The 23,093-nt window shown below is 37.7% G+C and overlaps 1 protein-coding gene across 1 annotated transcript in view; it reads right to left on the minus strand.

Annotated features, from left to right (window-relative positions):
* The window catches only part of EFCAB5 (EF-hand calcium binding domain 5), a 175,546-nt gene that overhangs the window by 109,246 nt on the left and 43,207 nt on the right, over positions 1-23,093 (minus strand). The window contains exon 7 of the mRNA XM_044248235.1: positions 17,383-17,944. Within this exon, the coding sequence (XP_044104170.1) occupies positions 17,383-17,944 (562 nt within the window). The remainder of the gene's footprint in view (positions 1-17,382; positions 17,945-23,093) is intronic.

The following is a 23,093-nucleotide window of genomic DNA, read 5'->3' on the forward strand; positions in this document are numbered from 1 at the left end:
ACATGATAAGATTAAGTTTTTTAAAATACTCTTTGTAGAAAACCCCCCCAAAAACACCAAAAAATTGCCAGAACTGACACAAGAATTCAGCAAAGTCACAAGATATGAAATTGATGCACAGAAGTCTGTTGCATTTCTGTACACCAATAGTGAAGCAGCAGAAAGATAAATCAAGGAACTGAACCCATTTACAAGTGCACCCAAACCATAAGATACCCAGGAATAAACCTAGTCAAAGAGGTAAAAAGATCTCTACTCTGAAAACTATAGAATACTTACTAAAGAAATTGAAGTAGACACAAAGATATAAAAAAATATTCCATGCTCATGGATGTCTACACTACCCAAAGCAATCTACACATTCAATGCAATCTCTATCAAAATAACACCAGCATTTTTCACAGAGTTGGAACACACAATCCTAAAATTTGTATGGAACCCTAAAACACCCCCAAATAGTCAAAGGAATATTGGAAAAGAAAACCAAAGCGGAGGCATCACAATTCTGAACTTCAAGTTCTATTACAGAACTGTAATCATCAAGATAGTATGGTAGTGGCACAAAAGCAGACATATAGATCAATGGAACAGAATAGAGAACCCAGAAAGGGACCCTCAACTCTATGGTCAACTAATCTTCAACAAAGTAGGAAAGGATATTCAATGGAAAAAAGTCTCTACAACAAATGGTGTTGAAAATATTGGACAGCCACATGCAGAAGAATGAAACTGGACCATTTTCTTACACCACACACAAAAATAAATTCAAAATGGACGAAAGACCTAAATGTGAGAAAGGAATCTATCGAAATCCTTGAGAAGAACACTGACAGCAAACTCTGTGACCTTGGCCACAGCAACTCTTCTTTTTAAGATTTTATTTATTTATCAGAGAGAGAGAAAGAGCAAGTGACCACAAGTAGGGAGAGCAGCAGGTAGAGGGAGAAACAGGCTCCCAGGTTGAGCTGGGAGCTTGATGTGGGACTCCATCCCAGGACCCTGGGATCATGACCTGAGCTGAAGGCAGCCTCTTAACTGACTGAGCCACCCAGGCGTCTCAGCCACAGCAACTTCTTACTAGACATGTCTCTGGGGGCAAGAGAAAAAAAAAAGCAAAAACAAACTTTTGGAACTTAGTCAAGATAAAAAGCTTCTGCAAAGCAAGGGAACAATCAACAAAACTAAAAGGCAACCTACAGAATGGGAGAAGGTATTTTCAAACAACATATTGGATAAAGGGCTAGTATCCAAAAATCTATAAAGATTTTATCAAACTCAACACCCAAAAATTAAAAATCCAGTTAAGAAATGGGCAGAAGATTAACTTTTTTTTCCAATTTATTTATTTTCAGAAAAACATTATTCATTATTTTTTCACCACACCCAGTGCTCCATGCAAGACGTGCCCTCTATAATACCCACCACCTGGTACCCCAACCTCCCACCCCCCCCCCGCCACTTCAAACCCCTCAGACTGTTTTTCAGAGTCCATAGTCTCTCATGGTTCACCTCCCCTTCCAATTTAACCAAATTCCCTACTCCTCTCTAACGCCCCTTGTCCTCCATGCTATTTGTTATGCTCCACAAATAAGTGAAACCATATGATAATTGACTCTCTCTGCTTGACTTATTTCACTCAGCATAATCTCTTCCAGTCCCGTCCATATTGCTACAAAAGTTGGGTATTCATCCTTTCTGATGGAGGCATAATACTCCATAGTGTATATGGACCACATCTTCCTTATCCATTCATCCGTTGAAGGGCATCTTGGTTCTTTCCATAGTTTGGCGACTGTGGCCATTGCTGCTATAAACATTGGGGTACAGATGACCCTTCTTTTCACGACATCTGTGTCTTTGGGGTAAATACCCAGGAGTGCAATTGCAGGGTCATAGGGAAGCTCTATGTTTAATTTCTTGAGGAATCTCCACACTGTTCTCCAAAGAGGCTGCACCAACTTGCATTCCCACTAACAGTGTAAGAAGGTTCCCCTTTCTCCACATCCTCTCCAACACATGTTGTTTCCTGTTTTGTTAATTTTGGCCATTCTAACTGGTGTAAGGTGATATCTCAATGTGGTTTTAATTTGAATCTCCCTGAGGGCTAATGATGATGAGCATTTTTTCATGTGTCTGATAGCCATTTGTATGTCTTGATTGGAGAAGTGTCTGTTCATATCTTCTGCCCATTTTTTGATGTGTTTGTCTGTTTCGTGTCGGTTGAGTTTGAGGAGTTCATTATAGATCCTGGATATCAACCTTTTGTCTGTACTGTCATTTGCAAATATCTTCTCCCATTCTGTGGGTTGCCTCTTTGTTTTTTTGACTGTTTCCTTTGCTGTGCAGAAGCTTTTGATTTTGATGAAGTCCCAGAAGTTTATTTTTGCTTTTGTTTCCTTTGCCTTTGGAGACGTATCTTGAAAGAAGTTGCTGTGGCTGATATCAAAGAGATTTCTGCCTATGTTCTCCTCTAAGATTCTGATGGATTCCTGTCTCACGTTGAGGTCTTTTATCCATTTTGAGTTGATCTTTGTGTACGGTGTAAGAGAATGGTCGAGTTTCATTCTTCTACATATAGCTGTCCAGTTTTCCCAGCACCATTTATTGAAGAGACTGTCTTTTTTCCACTGTATATTTTTTCCTGTTTTGTCAAAGATTAATTGACCATAGAGTTGAGGGTCCATATCTGGCCTCTCTACTCTGTTCCACTGGTCTATGTGTCTGTTTTTATGCCAGTACCATGCTGTCTTGGTGATCACAGCTTTGTAATAAGCTTGAAATCAGGTAAGGTGATGCAGCCAGCTTTATTTTTGTTTTTCAACATTTCCTTAGCGATTCGGGGTCTCTTCTGATTCCATACAAATTTTAGGATTATTTGCTCCAGCTCTTTGAAGAATGCCGGTGGAATTTTGATCGGAATGGCATTAAAAGTATAGATTGCTCTAGGCAGTATAGACATTTTAACAATGTTTATTCTTCCGATCCAGGAGCAAAAAAAAAAAAAAAGAAATGGGCAGAAGATTAACTTTTTTAAAAAAGATTTTGTTTATTTGAGGAAAGGGAACACAAGCAGTGGGAGTAAGAGAGGGTGAAGCAGGCTCCCCACTGAGCAGGGAGCCTGATTCAGGGCTTAATTCCAGGATCCTGGGATCATGACCTGAGCCAAAGACAGACATTTAATGACTGAGCCACCCAGGTGTCCCAGAAGATTAATCTTTTTAAAAAATCACTTCATTATAAGTAATGAATAGACTTCAAGAGAACAAGAGTGAATGGAAACACATTAGGTAGGAGACTGTGGCAATAGCAAAGGTGAAACCTGGTAGTAGCTTAGACTAGGGTGACGGCAGCAGGTAAGGTTGGAAATGAGAAAATCTGAGAGGAGGTAAAATCCACAGGACTTAATGATCAATGAGAAGTACATAGTGAGGAAGCAGAAGGTGTCAAGGTTCATCTCTTGGGTTTGGCCTTGAAAATATTGATGCACAGCCAAGAAAGACAATGACTTTTGAAACTGAAGTGCCTGTGAAATATCCAAGTACAGATACTGACTAGTTGCACATACTGGTCTAAAGCTCAAAAAAGGCATTTGGATTAGAGATATAAATCTAAGAGCATGAAGATATAGATGGTAGCTGAAGTCATGTGTTGAAATGAGAGCACTCAAGGATGATTTGGGAGTGACCGGAGAACCATAACTTAAGGAATCTTAATATTTGAAGATCGGATGGCAGAGAATGAGCTGGCACAGGATGCTGAGAAGGACTAAAAAGAGGTGGAAGGAAAACAACTAAAGAATAATAACACGGAAGGGAAAGGAAAGAGTATCTCAAGGAGGAAATTGTCAACATTGTTGAATATTGGTAAGAGGCTAAGTAAGATGAGGATTGCAAGCTTTCCATTGGGCCTAGAAACATGGAGAACATTGTGATCTCAGTAGGCGACATTTATTGAAGAGAGTCTGGAATGAAGGCCAGATAGAACAGATTGAGAAATGTGTTGGAAGTGGGGGAAATGTACATGGACACCTGCTTTGATAAATTTAGCTATGTTTTAGTTATAGTTCTTCAACTCGAGTGTGTAAGTTCCTCATGACAAGAACCAAATTTTGTAATTTTTCCCTATAAGGTATGGCTCAACATGGAGCACTTGGTACTTAGACAACAAATACTGATTAACTGAGTGAAGACTCCTCAATAAATCTGTTATTAATTTATCTAACCAAAATTTGATATTTGTTAGATAACAAATATTATCATGCCAAGCATTGTGCTCAGTGTTGAAAACATAGACATAATAGAAGAATAGTCCTTGTCTTCAAAGAAATTATGGGAAGGTAAATCAGCAATTACATTGTAATGTGCTAAAGGCTGACACAAGCATACAGGTGCTGCAGAAATATAAAGGAAGAGTAGGTAATCCAAAGCAGATGTGACAGAAGGTATCCCAGAGGAAGTGATACTAGGGCTGATTGTTTTTTATTATTATTTATTTATTTGTTTGTTTGTTTGAGAGAGAGAGAGAGACAGGGCAAGAGCAAGCTCAGGGGTGGGGATGGGGGTGGGGCAGAGAGCATCCTAAGCAGACTCTGCACTGAGCATTGAGTTTGATCTTACAGTCCTGACCAGGACCTGAGCCAAAACCAAGAGTCTGACCTTCAAAATCTGCACCACCCAGGTGCCCAGATACTTGGGCTGATTCTTGAAGCACAGGAAAAATTGTCCAGCAAGAAAAAGGAAGGGGATTTTGTTCTAGACATGGAAAGTTTGCACTCTGGATTAGAGGAGAGGGCATCTGGCTAGTGGTTTTGATTAGTTGATATGTAAGAGATAATAAAATTGATGTACATAAAGAATGTCACCTATCTAGCCCAGATGAACGAAATCACTACATGCTGGGTACATCAGATCTAGTGCCTGTAAGTTTTGAAGCTGGCCTTCATGGTGAAGATTTCTATTTCCAAATGAGGTAGTTGAGTTCCAACTGAACCACCTTCCTGGAAGAGTATGAGAAAGCAGAGGGCATTTCCCCCTGGATGTTTCTCACTGGAGTCCTGGAGAGCATCTGTTTTGAAGGTATAGGACTGAGGTCAGGCAGAGGATGTAAAAACAAATGAAGTAACCCATAAGGTCTTCAGTCTGTTCTCTTCTATAAAGAGAAAATAAATCCTATTTTTTTCTGAGGGAAACAGTTACCGAATAGTTTTAGATGAATCAAAAGCTTTATCTGGCAAGTCCTAGGAATTTATGGACAAGTTGGACAATCTTACTCTATGCACCACGCTCTCAGTCATTATACCAGATATCTAGCCCCAGCTGTAGGAATTTGACTCAGGAACTTCATCCCAGTCTTTGTAACATTAGGAATGTCCTATGCCACTGAAGCAAGACTATGGACCCATTCAACATCAGGTTACAGGACGTGTGTTTGTAGAATATTAGGATAACATCTAAGAAGAACATGATTTCTCAGCCCACAAGTACTTCAATTTCTAAGTACTTCATAATGGGATATATACAGATGCAACAAAGTGGTTTAGAGATAGATGTGCAACTAGCCCATGTATATACATTATTATTATGTTTCAGGTTGAATAAAAGTAGAACCTGTTTGATGAAGTCCTACCACACACCATTGGGTAGAATAGTCAAACACTATTTAAAAAAAAAAAAGCATTTTCCTTATCTAGCCACTCACTTTTGGCATAACCTGTTTTACTAGACTGATAAAACATGATATTCAATACAAATCAACAAAATGATTGATATTAATAATATCACCTGTGGGAGAAGCACCTATGGGATTTCCTAGCACAATATAAGCACTAGGGTTTGGCTCACTAGAGAGGTGACATCTGGTGTGGAATATGAGCAGACAGACATCTGTCTAGGAAGTCACTGTCTCCTGGCAACTGCAGAAGATCCATATCAAGGAAGAAACATTCCCTTACTCTTGTCAAGTCCTAGTAGCTGGTGTATTGTAAGCATAAATTAGACATTTGGGTTTGTTTGTTTTATAGTGAAAAATTATATTTAAAAGGCTAAAACTAGGGGTGCCTGGGTGGCTCAGTGTGTTAAAGCCTCTGCCTTTGGCTCAGGTCATGGTCCCAGGGTCCTAGGATTGAGCCCCGCATCAGGCTCTCTGCTTGGCGGGAGCCTGCTTCCCCCTGCCTCTCTGCCTACTTGGGATCTCTGTCTGTCAAAATAAATAAATAAATAATCTTTTTAAAAAACAGGCTAAAACTAATAAAGAGGTCATAAAAAATGGTAGAACTAAAACTCACCTATTATATCCATAGATGTAAATATGCTAAAAGCCTGCCTATTAAAAGATTCTAATTGAATTATAAAACAGAGTGTTCTACACTGTATATTCTGTACATAGAGAAAACACTAAACTAAGATTACTCAGAAAAGTTGCAAATAAAAATATGAACAAAAATATTCTATGAAAATACATATAAAAGAAAGTGGGGGTTGCAATGTTATTATCAGATGAGATTAAATTTTGGAAAATAATTATAAAGATGATATTATATAAAGAATACAATATATAATGGAGGTTTTTACAATATGCCCAATTTATACATATAATTTGACCAAAATTGTTGAAAGTTGCACGTGAGAAGGGGGATGGAGTTTGTTTTTGAAAACACAAAGAGGGGTGCCTGGGTGGTTCAGTGGGTTAATGCCTCTGCCTTCAGCTCAGGTCATGATCCCAGGGTCCTGGGATCGAGCCCCACATCGGGCTCTCTGCTCAGCCAGGAGCCTGCTTCCTCCTCTCTCTCTGCCTGCCTCTCTGCCTACTTGTGATCTCTGTCAAAAAAAAAAAAAGAAAAGAAAAGAAAAGAAAACACAAAGAGTAAGCACTTCGAAATAAACTGGCAAAATCTTTGTAGATACCACATTCTAATAGAAACACAATGGATGTTGTCACATAGTCTGCATTAAGTTCTTTGAATGCTGAACATGAATTAACTTGTAGGGAATTATCAAGTAAAAAAATTAATTATTAAGTAAAATAAAGGCTTCTGTGTCTTTCTCTCTTAGTTTTTACTTGCTTGGGGTATCCTTAATGCTTAAGCATGTATACTGACTTATTTTTCTCCTTTATGTAGCTATGGGGGAGAAAGAAACTCTATGCAAAATTTTGTTGTGATTTTTTTTCTCTTTGTGGGTTAAATGTTCCATTATTAGTCCATAAGGGTGATAGTTATCACAGGAAAAATGCCAAAAAGATATTTCAATGTGCAGCACAGACTCATCGAAATAAAGCAACAGATGTAGAGATCAGAGATTATTACCAAGCCAGAACGTGATAGGCATCACTAGAACTGGAAAAAGGAAAAGATCCGAGTTTTTCCTTGGGTCTAAGATCTACTTTCTAGTTCATTTGAACTCTCATCTAGGATCAGGACTGTGTATCAGGACTGATGGAGAAAAGTGAAGAAATTTATAATATAAGAGGCCCCACTTCCCCGGAATAGTTTTAAGTTCAAACATTAATAATAATAATATCTGTGATTTAAAAAATTTTTAATTTTAATCCATTAGCTAATTCCATCTGTGTAGTTTTTTTTACTGTTTAAATTTTTATTTTTTAAAATATCATATAGTAAAATTGACCTTTTTTGGGACATAGTTGTATAAATTTAAACATATGTGTAAATATGTGTGTAACCACCACCATAATCAGTCTATTGAAAGTCTGTAATTCTGGGATGCCTGGGTGGCTCAGTGGGTTAAGTCTCTGCCTTCAACTCAGGTCATGATCTCAGGGTTCTGGGATGGAGCCCCGAACTGAGCTTTCTCCTCAGCAGGGAGCCTACTTCCCCCTCAGCAGGGAGCCTACTTCCCTTCCTCTCTCTCTCTGTCCGCCTCTCTGCCTACTTGTGATCTCTATCTGTCAAATAAATAAATAAAATCTTTATTTAAAAAAAGCCTGTAATTCTATTTTTAAAAGATTTTATTTATTTATTTATTTGAGAGAGAGAGAGACACACACACACAGAGATATCGACAGAGAGTACAAGCAGGGAGAAGAGGGAGGAACAGTCTCTCCGCTGAGCAGGGAGCCCAACTTGGGCACGCATGCCAGGTCCCTGGGATCCTGACCTGAGCAGAAGGCACACGCTCAACTGACTGAGCCACCCAGGTGCCCCTATAATCCTATTTTAAGAGCAAATACTTTCCAGGGCACCTGGGTGGCTTAGTTCATAGAATGAGACTCTTGATCTCAGGGCTGTAAGTTCAAGCCCCCATGTTGAGTGTAGAGATTACTTTAAAACAAAATCTTAAAAATAAAAATTTAAAAAAAAGAACAAATACTTTTCTTTCTTTTTTTAAAGATTTATTTATTTATTTGAGAGAAAGCATGAGCGTGGGGGTGGGAAAGAGGGACAAGCAGACTCCCCACTGAGCAGGGAGCCCAGTGTGGGACTGGACCCCAGGACTCTGGGATCATGACCAGAGCCGAAGGCAGATGCTTAACCGACTGAGCCACCCAGGCACCCCAACAAGTATCTTTCATTATCAATTCACAATGAGGCAGTTGTGACTTATAAAATATGCATTCCCAAGCATGGAAGGAATCAGGTTTTAGAGGGAAAAGATACTGAAATAGATGTTAAAAGAAAAGAAAATATGAGCAAAATGACACAAACATAACCTTATCAATTTTGCAAAATTACATGTAAGAATTAAAGTCCACTTTAAACATTGGGGTAGAGATGGCCCTTCTTTTCACTACATCTGTGGTATATATACACAATGGAATACTATGCAGCCATCAAAAGAAACGAAATCTTGCCATTTGCGACAACATGGATGGAACTAGAGCGTATCATGCTTAGCGAAATAAGTCAAGCGGAGAAAGACAACTATCATATGATCTCCCTGATAGGAGGGAGTGGTGATGCAACATGGGGGCTTAAGTGGGTAGGAGAAGAATCCATGAAACTACATCTGTATCTTTGGGGTAAATACCCAGTAGTGCAATTGCAGGGTCATAGGGAAGCTCTATTTTTAAATTCTTAAGGAATATCCACACTGTTCTCCAAAGAGGCTGCACCAACTTGCATTCCCAACTACAGTGTAAGAGGTTTCCCATTTCTCCACATCCTCTCCAACATACGTTGTTTCCTGTCTTGCTAATTTTGGCCATTTTAACTGGTGTAAGGTGGTATCTCAATGTGGTTTTAATTTGAATCTCCCTGATGGCTAGTAATGATGAGCATTTTTTCATGTGTCTGATAGAAGGAATGCCCTTTGACGGACAAATGGATAAGGAAGATGTGGTCAATATACACTATGGAGTATTATACCTCCATTAGAAAGGATGAATACCCAACTTTTGTATCCACATGGAGGGGACTGGAAGAGATTATGCTGAGTGAAATAAGTCAAGCAGAGAGAGTCAATTATCATATGGTTTCACTTATTTGTGGAGCATAACAAATAACATGGAGGACATAGGGAGATTGAGAGAAGGGAGTTAAGGGAAATTGGAAGGGGAGATGAACCATGAGAGACTATGGACTCTGAAAAACAATCTGAGGGTTTTGAAGGGGCAGGGGGTGGGAGGTTGGGGGAGCCAGGTGGTAGGTATTATGGAGGGCACATATTGCACGGAGCACTGGGTGTGGTACATAAACAATGAATTCTGTTACGCTGAAAAGAAATTTAAAAAAAAGAATTAAAGTCCACTTTAATTCTTAATCTGTCATCCAGAAACGTCGATGAAAAGCAATAAAGGTATACTGCATATGTAAAACTTACAAACAACAGTGATATTTTATTTTTCAGACAAGCAGCTACCACTATAAAAATTGTCCCAAATCAGTAAGGAGTATCTTCCCTATCTATGGTTCTTAGACACCAAAAAGAAACAAATCCCTTTTTATCCAGGGAAGTAGTCAGATGAAAAATTTTTGGACCAGGTTGAGGCAAAGGGATACTTTAACATCATCACAAGAGGATAAAGTCTTGACAAACCAAACAAAAATTTTATTCATCTTTTTCCTTGGATATAAATAAGAAAAACTCTCATTACAATACAAATGGACTTCAAAACTCTCTAATGGACTAAAGATGACTATAGTTCAGAGAATTTAAAAGCAAGACTATTTTAGCTAAGATTGCTGTGTATCCGAACTTTAAGTCAATAGATATTGCACTGTTGTAAAGTATCCCAGGATTTCTGAATATTCTGCAGATGCTTGACACTGTCATATGTTGATACACAGATCTTGAATTTTTGCCAGAAAGAGATCAAGCCCTAATCCTGACCATCCAGGCAAACAAAGCATCTTTGATTCCTTTAACTCTTGCATGAAATTCCTACAACAGCATTGCTCCAGTGGAAACTAGGGCTCTGGGGCACCTGGCCAGCTCAGTTGCAAGAGCGTCTGACTCTTGATTTCGGGGTTGTGTGTTTGAGTCCCACCTGAGGTGTAAAGATTACTTAAATAAATCTAAAAAACACTGAAAAAGAAAGAAAAAAAGAAACTAGGGCTCTCATCAAGCTTCAAATGACCCTAACTATTCAAACTCCCAATTCAAGAAGCATCAGTGAAATAAACTAACCCTCTTACGTCATGCCATTTGTTGGCAATGAGACCTAGACCAGAGTCCTAGTGTGCCAGTTACTATTCTTACCACAGTTTTTGATAAATGCCTACTTTAATGTGCTGATTGAGATTTACACATCCCTAATAGGAGGAAGCACTTCTCAATGTATTGATATACAGCCTTGACATCAGTTCCTGAATTTTAAGTATTTTTATGGCACTAGGTCTAAATACAAATCTAATTTATTGCTCTGCAAGAACAGATGGTGGACAGAAATGTTCTTTAAGCTATTTATTAAATTTAATGACACTGCTCCTCGCTGCTATTGGAACTTCTCATTAGTACTAAAACTCCTTTAATTTGGCTTCTCTGCATAATTGGTTTTGAAGCTTTTTTTAGGGTGCATAATAACCTCCTGTGGAACTTGTTCTCAGTGCATGCCTAAAGGTTCTGATTCAGAAGATCTGAGGAAGAAGCTAGGAATCTGCATTTTTAACCAAACATCCAGGTCATCCTGATTTCATTCATAGGCAACCACACTCTGAGAAAGACTGTTCCAATGGAAATTTAAAATTCCATGTCCACACATAAAATACATAAAATAAAACGAAGAGTTCTGTACATATCTCTTGCTTTATTCTAGTGGTATATATGTACTTAATTTCAAAAGAATTGTTATTCTAAACTTCTGATTAGTTACTTACCCTATAGGAGGAACACTGAAAGAAATCATAAAGAATTTTATGTTCTTTTATAAATTTTAGCACAAGTATTCATGCCAGAAGATATTAGAAGGAAAGTATGAAGATTCAGGAAGAGAATCAGACATTCAAAGTGTCTTATTTTTATTTTGTTTTGTTGTTTTAAGATCTGGAAGAGACCCAGATGTTATCTAGACTAGGGCTTAAGGCCCAAACTGACCTGCTGCCTGGTATTGTACTACTCAACAGCTAAGATTGGCTGCTACATTTTAAAATGGTTTTTAAAAATCAAAATAAGAATATGTGGCATAGTAGAAAATCTATGACACATTTTAGTATTCACAAATAAAGTTTTATTAGAACTCAGCCAAGCTTATTCATTTACATATTATGTATAACTACTTTTGTACTACAACAACAAAATTGAGTGATTGAGACTCAATTTCTCAGGCAAAAGCCCTTTAATTTTTATGTAATCAAATTTAGCAAGAATTTCATGATTTTGAGTCATGGTTTAAAAGGTTTTCTCAGGGTACCTGTGTGGCTCAGTGGATTAAGCCTCTACCTTCAGCTCAGGTCATGTTCTCAGGGTTCTGGGATCAAACCCCGCATCCAGCTCTCTGCTCAGCGGGGAGCCTGCTTGCCCCTCTCTCTCTCTCTCTGCCTGTCTCTCTACCTACTTGTGATCTCTCTCTCTGTGTCAGATAAATAAATAAAATCTTTTTTAAAGAAAGGCTTTTCTCTGGTAATAAAAGAAATTAATCCCTGGTTTCTCCTAGTTGTTGCATGGTTTCATTTGTCATACACACATACTTGGAAGAATATGTTTCAGGACAAAATATCTGCAAATAAATCTAGTAGTTCTTTTATTGGGATTGTTGGTATTATTATTTTGAAGCTATTTTATATAAATTGTAGGATAAGACAACTAATTTTGCCAATGTTGTTAGGAGCCAAGATTTTTAGGGGAAAAAAAAGAGATAGAAATATAAAATCAAGGAATTGGGTAAAAAACCTGAAATATTGTGTTTGATATAAAATTATCAATATTTGCTCATTTTTTTATTTTTTTAAGATTTTATTTACTTATTTGACAGAGAGAGAGACAGTGAGACACTGAGACAGGGAACACAAGCAGGGGGAGTGGGAGAGGGAGGAAGCTGGCTTCCCACTGAGCAGGGAGCCCCATGCAAGGCTCGATCCCAGGATCCTGGGATCATGACCTGAGCTGAAGGCAGACACTTAACAACTGGGTCATCCAGGCACCCCTATTTTTTTTAAAAGATTTTATTTATTTATTTGACAGAGAGAGAGATCACAAGCAGGCGGAGAGTCAGGCAGAGAGAGAGAGAGAGAGAGAAGCAGGCTCCCGCCAAGCAAAGAGTCCGATGCGGGGCTCAATCCCAGGACACTGAGATCATGACCTGAGCCGAAGGCAGCGTCTTAATCCACTGAGCCACCCAGGCGCCCCCAGGCACCCCTATTTTTAAAAATTATATTTGTTAGTCCTCAAAGAGCCTAGAAGCAATGATAATACAATATTTATGAGCATTCCTAGCTCCCAGATGAGTGATTTCCTTTAAAAGTAGCTAAGAATCCTTTTTAAAAATTGCAAGAAGCTTTCAAAGACTAAAGGAGTAAGGTTGGAAGAACATAGGAGCCAAAGTTGGGTCAAGTTGAGGATCAAAAAGAAAAAGTAACTATAATGGATTAAAATGCCTTGAATATATATTAAAATCAGTGTGTCTACAATGAAACTCAAAAGGAACAATCCCTCCGAAAAAAATCTTTTTTAAAAAACATTTTTGTTTGTTTGTTTGTTTATTTAAATATATTATTTATTTATTTGACAGGTAGAGAGAGAAAGCACAAGTAAGCAGAACAGCAGACGGAGGGAGAGGAAGAAGCAGGTTCTCTGCCAAGATGACAACCCAAAGCAGGGCTCCATTCCAGGACCCTGAGCCAAAGGCAGATGCTTAACTGATTGAACCACCCAGGAAACCCCCAAGAAATCTTTAATTTGTTGTTCCTCCGGGCACCTATAGATAGATAGATAGATAGATAGATAGATAAATAAGTAGACACATAGAGACATAGAGATATAACATAATATTCTGAAAACTTGTAATTAAAAGGAAAGAATTAAACATTTATTTTGGTTTATTAGTAGGAAGCATATTTCTTTTTTTAAAAATATTTTATTTATTTATTTATTTGACAGAGAGATCACAAGTAGGCAGAGAGGCAGGCAGAGAGAGAGGAAGGGAAGCAGGCTCCCCGCTGAGCAGAGAGCCCGATGCGGGGCTCGATCCCAGGACCCTGGGACCATGACCTGAGCCAAAGGCAGAGGCTTAACCCACTGAGCCACCCAGGCGCCCCAGGAAGCATATTTCAATGTAACCGAATACAAAGCAATCAAGTGGGAGTTATTCCAGGAATTTCCATAGCTCAAAATTAGGAAATCTATTAATAAAATTCATTATCAACAGGTCTAAGGTGAAAACCAAATGATCATCTCCACAAATGTTGAACAAGCATTTGACAAAATTAACGATCATTCTTGTTCTTTAAAAACTGGCTCAGTGGGTTAAGTGTCTGACTCTTGATTTCAGCTCAGGTCATGATCTCAGGATATCATGAGATATCTGAGATATCTGGATATCTGGATATCAGATATCCAGCCCCACATTGGGCTCCATGCTCAGCATGGAGTCTGCTTGTCCTTCCCCCTTTGCTCCTCACCCCACTTGCACACATACACACACACACACACACTCTCTCTCTCTCAAAAATAAATAATTAAATAAATAAAATCTTTAAAAAAAAATCACTCTTTGAAGGGGTTAGAAAAAGAAAATCAAAACCCAAACCCAGCAAAAGTAAGGAAAAAAAAAGATTAGAACAGAAATAAATAATAGAGAAACCAAAAAACTCCAATAGAACAGTGATCCTTTTCTCTGCCATTGCAGTGTGTGCAGTTGAGGGTTCCTTATCATGTTATCTCTAAAGATTTTTCAGGATCAAGTTATTCCAGGGCCAAATGAAGAGTCAGACACTTAACTGACCAAGTTACGCAGGTGCCCTGCACATTTTTTCTAATGTAATAAAATACATCTTTTTCAGATCCAAATAAAGTAGAGTTATGGTATTACTATATAGCTTTAAAAAACTGCTCATGATGAGGCACTAATACAAAAATCATCCATACTAAAGTCCAAAACAGGACAAGGATGTCCATATCATCATTATTATTTAAAATTCATTGGAAGTAATTGCCAATATAACAAGGTTAGAGGAAGATATTACAAACATAAAAATTGAAAACAAAGAAGGAAAATGCCTATTATTTTCAGGTAAGGTTTCCTTTCTAGAAAAATCCAAATAATCAACTAAAATTTTTCTATAAATAGGGGCATCTGGGTGCCTCAGTTGGTTAAGCATCCAATCCTTGGTTTTGGCTCAGGTCATGATCTCACGGTCATGGGATCAAGCTCAGTGTCTGGCGCCACGCTCAGTGAGGAGTCTGCTTCAAATACTTTCACCCTCTTCCTCTGCTCCTCCTCAATCATATGCACACTTTCTCTCTCAAATAAATAAATAAGTCTTTTAATAAAAATAAAAAATATTTTTTCTATTAATGATGGAACTCAGTAAGGTAGCAGAGAACAAAAATTTTCAGAAATTTATAGTTTTCATGTATTCAAACTACATATAGATATAAAATGTAATGAAAGAAAGTCCCATTTACAATGGCAATAAGCAATAAAAATAATAAAGGTGCTTGGGTGGCTTGGTGGCGTAAGCCTCTGCCTTTGGTTCAGGTCATGCTTTCAGAGTCCTGGGATTAAGCCCTGCATCAGGCTCTCTGCTCGGGGGGGGGGGGGACCCTGCTTCCCTTCCTCTCTCTCTGCCTGCCTCTCTGCCCATTTGTGATATCTGTTTGTCAAATAAATAAATAAAATCTTCAAAAAATAATAAAGTAACTAGTAATACATCTAACAAGAGATGCAAGCTTAAATGAAAAACAAAACCCTTATGACAATAATGATGGATACAAAATAAGAGGAGCAAATGGAAAGACATATGTTCTCAGATAGAAACACTTGTCATTAAAGATGTTGATTTTCCCTAAGTTAATAAATAAATTTAGACAAATTTCAATGAAATTCCTATAAGATTTGTTTTGCTATTCTCCTTTTTTTCCCCCAGGTAGATGACTCAATCCTAAAATTTATATTAAAAAGCAAAAACATGGGGCCCCTAGGTGGCTTAGTTGATTAAGCATCTGCCTTCAGCTCAGGTCATGATCTTGGGGTCCTGGGATCTAGTCCCCTATTGGGCTCCCTGCTCAGTGGAGAATCTGCTTCACCCTTTCCCTCTGTGTGCATGCTCTCTCTCTCTCTCTCTCTCTCTCAAGTAAATAAATAAAATCTTAAAAAAAAAGCAGTAACATCAGAATAAAAGAGTAAATAAAGGGGACCAGCACAGAGAATTATTGAAATACAGAGCTTCCTCAACTTGTGATAGGGATATGTCCCAATAAACCCATCATAAATGGAAAATATCCTAAGTAGAAAATGCATTTAATACACCTAACCCACTCAACATCATAGTTCTATTGAACCCATTTAAAATGTGTTCAGAACACTTAAATTAGTTTACAGTGAGCAAAATCATCTAACAAGTACCTGTTTTATAAAGTGTAGACTATCTCATGTAATTGATTGAATACTGTACTGAAAGTGAAAAACAGAATGGTTGTATGGGTACAGAGTCACTTTAAGTGTATGGATCGTGTGGCTGACCAGGAGCTGTAGCTCACTGCCATTGCCCTGCGTCACAAGAGAGCATCATACTGTATTTTGTTAGTCCAGGAAAAGATCAAAATTCAAAATTCAGAGTATGATTTCTACTGAACACATACCACTTTCAGACCAACATAAAACCAAAAAATCAGTAAGTGGAATCATTGTAAGTCAGGGACCGACTGTATCTTTAGAAGCCTCAGTGATTAAAGCAGTGCACTGTGGTGCATGAATAGGGAGACAGTCAATGGGATAGGATAGAAAAATGCAGACATACGCTCCAAAATATACAAGAATTTAGTGATAAAGTTTCAAACAGTGGGGCAAAATAGACTATTTGACAATTGTCATTGGGAACACTATGTAGCCATTTGGAAAAGAAAAAGTTGGATTCATATTTTCCATCTTACATTATGATAATGTAATTCCAAATGGATCAATACTTAAAATGGGAATTAAAATAATAAAAATTCCAGGAAAAAAATGGAAGGATTATTTTACTATCATGAAAATAACAGTAACTGGATATCTAGAAACCATAAAATGAAAGTAAATAAATTCAACCACATAGAAATAAAATATCTTCTATATGACAAGATGTAAATAGCAAGTAAAAAACAGAAGAAAATATTTGTAACTCAGTCAGATGGTCTTATATAAAAGGAAGAAAATTTAGAAGCTATATTTGCATTTGCTTCTGTATGTATAAAGAAACTGGAAGAATCCACTGAAAATGAAGAATAGCCATTATTTATGGCAGCGGTCAAGTACTGGGTAGATGGATGAATGGGAGAGGAACTTTTCATTGTATAACTACATATTTTGACTTCTGAACCAAGTGAATAGATGGCCTATCTGAAAAGTTAAATTTTTAAAAAGTTCCTACTCTTATATAGCTTACTTTCCAGTGCAGAGAGACAGAAGATAAACAAATAAATATATACCTTAGATCATAGTGAGTAACTAAATCCATGAATTCAAGGAACTTGTTTAATATGCTTCATTAATCTTCATAGTGCCTTATAAATGGTAACACACATACTAGCAGCTCAATAAATACTTTCTGAATAATTACAAAAGTATTTAATTATTTAATTAAATAATTTAATTATAAATTAAATTCAATTATAAATTTATAATTAATATAAATATCAATTGATTATTAATTAAAATTAATATAATAATTATAAATTTAATTATAATTAAATAATTTAATTACTTAAGCCCTGTTTGTATGATTATGTAGTTGTTCTACTTGCTTTCAATGTAAGGATCTAGATCATCAACTGAAAATATAAAAAAGTTTACCTGTTGCCAGTAGTGTTGGGAACATGAATCTTTAGGTCTTCTGTGACATCTCTCATCATCCTTTGATAACCAGACATTCCTGAGTCTTTGATGTAATAAGGATTATTTCTCATTAAGTATTCCCCCAAATGATTAATTGGATTAAACCTGGTTGTATTACCAACCTCTGTCCAAAGCTGCTTCTTTTCCACTTGCATTAACATTTTTTCCATTCCAGGAACTAAGGTAGGCAGAAGTTTGTCAAGCAAATATGCACGAGTGTTCAGTGTCGTGTTGTCAGCATTAAACCACTCTTTGGCCAAATTATCCCTGGGGAGTTTTTTTTCAGCCTTTTTTTCTTGTTCCTTCTTCAGATTATCCTTGTCTATTATTTTCTGCTGCATTGCCCGGGCTTTTGCTTCCAATCTTTCAAGACATTTTTTCTTCCATGGCTGTTCTAGCTTTGAATTCAGTGAGGCTGGATCTAAATTGAAAATCACTTTTGCAGGTTTTCTAACCACCAAATTCTTTGAGGCCTTTATTGAACACACTAAAGTTTCTGTCTGCTCTTCCAGGTGCATTCCTGAGGAAGAAAAAAAGTAAAATATAAGAAATATTAGAAGTAGATTTTAATCTGTTACTTTAGAATATTGTTGGGAAAAAAAGTCCCATTCCCCCCACCCAGCCAGAGCAAGATGGTGGAGGAGTAGGAGAACTAAATTCCGTCGGGTCCCAGGAATTCAGCTAGATAGTTATCAAACCTTTCTGAACACCTACAAACTCAACAGGAGATCGAAGAGAAGAGCAGCAATTCTAGGAACAGAAAAGCGACCACTTTCTGGAAGGTAGGATGTGCGGGGAAGGGAATCTGAGGCGATATATGGGAGGAGAGACCATGGAGAGAGGGGCCAGCTCCCGGGAAGCAGTACAGCCATGGAGCATAAAATCAGAACTTTTAGAAGTCTGCGCCACTAACGGACATCACTCCAGAGGCTAAGTGTGGGGTGGAGCCCTCATGGGGACAGTGTGGTCTCAGGTCCCTCAGGGTCACAGAAAGACCAGGGCTGCCAGAGTGTGGCAGAGCTCCCAGGTATTGGAGCGGGGAAGCCAGCTACAGAGACAGAGCCAAGGAGTGAACTCTCAGCTCAGGGTTGCCATAAACTGTGATCTGAGGCACAGTTGGGCCATTACTCTTTGAGTAGGGTCCCCACAAGTTGCAGATCTAGAGAGTCACCTTCTTCATCCTCCAGGAGCAGCCATGCAGTGTAGGAATCTGCTGGGTTTGGAGACCAAACGGCATGATGCGCACCAGAGATAGAAATGCTTGGTCACAGGCTGGGTGAGCATAGAATGTGGCTGGAGACCAGGGAGATGGCAGGGATTGACTGCTTTTCTCTGAGGGCTCACTGAGGAGTAGGGCCTGAGCTCTCGGCTCCTCTGGGCAGGAGATTGGGAGGCTGCCATCTTCATTCCTGTCCTCCAGAACAGTACGGAAAATGTTCAGGGAACAAAAGCTCCTGACCACGAACCCAAGCAGGTTACTTAGCTTGGCTCCTGGCAAGGGCGGCACAATTCCACCTCGGGCAAAGACACTTGAGAATCCCTGCAACAGACCCCACCCCCAGGAGATGAGCAAGAAAATCCAGCCCAGACCAAGTTTACTGATCAATGAGAACTGTGGAACTCCTGAGCTAGGGGAATACAATACATAGAATTCATGGGGTTTTTTTTCCCCCATGATTCTTGAGTCCCTCAAAGATAAATTTTTAAAATTTTCTTTATTTTTTTCTTTTTCTACTTTATTTGAATATTTCCTCTTTCCTGTTTTAACCAACATCTTATCAATACCTTTTAAAAAATCTTTTTTAATTTTCATTTTTATAGTCATATTTCTATCCCTTCATAGTACTTAACCTTATTTTTTGTATATATATAAGTTTTTTTTTCTTTAAAATTTTGGGATACAGCTTCTTCTAACAGACCAAAATATACCCTAAATCTAATGTATGGCTTTGTTCTAGTCCCCCTGATCACATTTTCTCTCTCTCCATCTTTTTTTTTTAATTTTTTCTTTCTTTTTTTCAACCAACTTCTTATCAGTTCCTTTTAAAAAATCTTTTTAAAATTTCATCTTTACAATCATATTCCATCCATTCATCGTATTTACCCTACTATTATTGTATTATTGTCAATGTGTTTCTTTGATTTTGTTAATAATTGGGTTATATAATTGGCTGCTACCATGTTAGGTGTATAGATATTTAAAATTGTTAGATCTCCTTGTTGGACAGACTCTTTTGGTATGACATAGTGTCCTTCTTCATCTCTTATTATAGTCTTTGGCTTAATATCTAATTTATCTGATATAAGGATTCTCACCCCAGCTTTTTTTTTGATGTCCATTAGCATGGTAAATTCTTTTCTGTCCCCTCACTTTGAATCTGGAGGTGTCTTTGGGTCTAAAATTAGTTTCTTGCAGACAGTGTATCAATGGGTCTTGTTTTGTTTGTTTGTTTGTTTGTTTTTGTTTTGTTTCTATCCATTCTGATACCTGTGTCTTTTGATTGGGGCATTTAGCCCATTTACATTCAGGGTAACTATTGAAAGATATGAATTTAGTGCCATTATATTGCCTGTAAGCTGACTGTTACTGTTACTTGTATGGTGACTTTTCAGGTGTATGTTACTTTTAGGCTCTCTCTTTGCTTAGAAGATCCCTTTCAATATTTCCTGTAGGGCTGGTTTGGTGTTTGCAAATTCTTTTAGTTTTTGTTTGTCCTGGAAGCTTTTTATCTCTTCTTCTATTTTCAATGACAGCCTAGCTGGATATAGTATTCTTGGATGCATATTTTTCTCATTTAGTGCTCTGAATATATCATGCCAGTCCTTTCTGGTCTGCCAGGTCTCTGTGGATAGGTTTGCTGCCAATTTATTTCTACCGTTGTATGTTACAGACCTCTCATCCTGAGCTGCTTTTAGGATTTTCTCTTTGTCACTAAGATTTATAAGTTTCACTACTATATGTTTTATAAATTTTTAAGTTTCACTATTATATATTTTTATTGATTTTGAGTGGGGGTCTCTGTGCCTCCTGGATTTTGATGCCTGTTTCCTTCCCCAAATTGGGGAAATTCTCCACTATAATTTGCTCCAATATACTTTTCCCCCCACCTCTCTTTCATCTTCTGGGATTCCAATTATTCTAATATTGTTTTGTCTTATGGTATCACTTATCTCTTGAGTTCTCCCCTTGTGATCCAATAGCTGTTTCTCTCTTTTTTCTCCAGCTTCTTTATTCTCCATCATTTGGTCTTTTATATCACTAATTATCTCTTCTGCCTCATTTATCCTCACAGTCAGAGCCTCCAATTTTTATTGCATCTCATTAATAGCCTTTTACATTTCAACTTGGTTATATTTTAGTTCTTTTATTTCTCCGGAAAGGGATTCTCTAGTGTCTTCTGTTTTTTTCAAGCCCTGCTAGTATCTTAATAATTGTTATTCTGAACCCTAGTTCTGATATTTTACTTATGTCCATACTGATTAGGTCCCTGGAAGTTATACTGCCTCTTGTTCTTTTTTTTTTTTTAGGTGAATTTTTCCATCTTGTCATTTTGTCCAGAGAAGAATAGATGAGCAAGAGAACAAAACACTAAAATGGCAACAATGATCCCAGAGAAATATACACTAAACAAATTAGAAGAGATTTGAAACTGAAAAAAAAATTAAAAAGAAAAAAAGAGAATATAATGAGATGTGTGAGCAGAGTAGAGCAATACACTGGATTCTGTGTGTATTTTGGTCTTTTTTTCCCTTAGAAAACCAGATTCCAAAATTGTCAAGAAAGAAAAACTTATACATGTACAAAAACAAAATCAAATACAATGAAAGGATAGAATGTAACTAAAAATTAAAGTTAAGAGACCAAAAAAAAAAAAAGGAAAAACAAGGACTATAAACAGAGATGTGAACAGAACAGAACAATATACTATATCCTGAGTGTATTTTGGTCTGTTTGTTAGAAGAAACTACACTCCAAAATTGTAAAGAAAGAAAAACATACATATACAGAATAAAATTAAATACAATGAAAGGGTAGAATGCAACTGTAAAGATGAAAATTTTTAAAAGGCTTAACAAAGGAAAAAGAAGGAGGAGGATAAGGAGAAGAAAATGAGAATATGATCAGACTAGTGAAGAAAACAGTCATGCACTAGATTCTGGGTGTATTTTGGTCCGTTTGTTAGAAAAAAACTGCATCTCAAATTGTAAAGAAAGAAAAACATATAGGTACAAAAATTAAATTAAACACAACAAAAGGATAGAATGTAACTGTAAAAATGAAAATTTAAAAAGATTTTTAAAAAACGAGTTGGTAAAATAAGAAATTGGTTGAAAAAGGGGAGAAAAAAATTTTTTAAAAGGGGGAGAAAAAAGTTAAAATTGAAAGACTAAAGAATTGTGGGGGGGAAACATGAGTTTTATATACTATTTTGCCCTAGCATTGGAGTTTTGTAGTTCTCTATGCTCAGTAAACTTGGTCTTGGTCTTTTCTGGATGTTTTTGGCGATGTGAGGTGGGGCCTCTTGCATTGATTCCCAGGTGTCTTTGCCTGGGTGGAACTGCACCCCTCTTGCCAGGGGCCAGGCTAAGTCATCTTCTCTGGTTTCTCTGTGTGGCTTTTGTTCATTGAAGATTTTCTGCACCACTTTAGAAGATGAGAATGAAAACGGTGGCCTCCCAATCTCCAGCTCTAGAGCAGAAAGCTCAGGGCCTCGCTCCTCAGCGCTCCTTCAGAAAAAGCAGTCAATCACTCCTGTCTCCCTGGTCTCTGTCCGCACTCAGTGCTCACTCAGCCTGTGACTGAGCATTTCTATCTCACGCATATGACCCCATTTCGAGTTTCCAAACCCTGCAAATTCCTATGGTGCACCCACGCCACTCCTCCCAGGGAAGGAAAGGGGTGTCTCCCTACACTTCTGTTGCTTGCTGGACCCCTACTGGCAGAGCAGTCACCCAATCATTCTGGGGTTCATGGTATATGCCAACACCAAACTGAAAGCTCACTCCTGGGCTCACTGATTTCAGGCAGCTTCCCCTTTCCAATGCCTGAGAACGCTGTCTCACTCAGGCACCCCCGCTCACCCTGTGACCCCCAAGACCATACTGTCCCACCCAGGATTCTGGCCCACTTCACCACCCGAGTGCCTCTCAGGCAGGGATGTTCCTCACAGGAGCAGACTTCTAAAAGTTCTGATTTTGTGCTCTGCTGCGATATCACTCCACTGCTGGCTTATGGAGGCTCTGTACCCCCACAGCTTATCTTTCCAAATATCACCTTGAATTCACATCTCCACACCTCCTACCTTGCAGACAGTGATCACTTTTCTATTTGTAGAGTTGTACTTATTCTTTTCTCAGATCTCCAGTTGATTTTGCAGGTGTTCAGAATGATTTGATAGCTATCCAGATGAATTCCTGGGACCAGAGGAAACTAAGATCCCTACTCCTCCACCATCTTTGTTGGTCTCAGGTAGATCTTTTTATTTGTTTAGGACATCTTTAATTTCATTTGGCAAAGCTTTACAATTTCAGTATTGAGGCTTTGCTCATTTTTGGTTAGATTTGTTTCTAGATGTTAAGGGGTTTTGATACTATTAAAATGGTATTTAAAATATTTTATTTTCTAATTATTTATTGCTAATATAATACATATAATTTTTTTCTTTCTT

The sequence above is a fragment of the Neovison vison genome, chromosome 5 (assembly GCF_020171115.1).
Source record: "Neovison vison isolate M4711 chromosome 5, ASM_NN_V1, whole genome shotgun sequence".
Lineage (NCBI taxonomy): Eukaryota > Metazoa > Chordata > Mammalia > Carnivora > Mustelidae > Neogale > Neogale vison.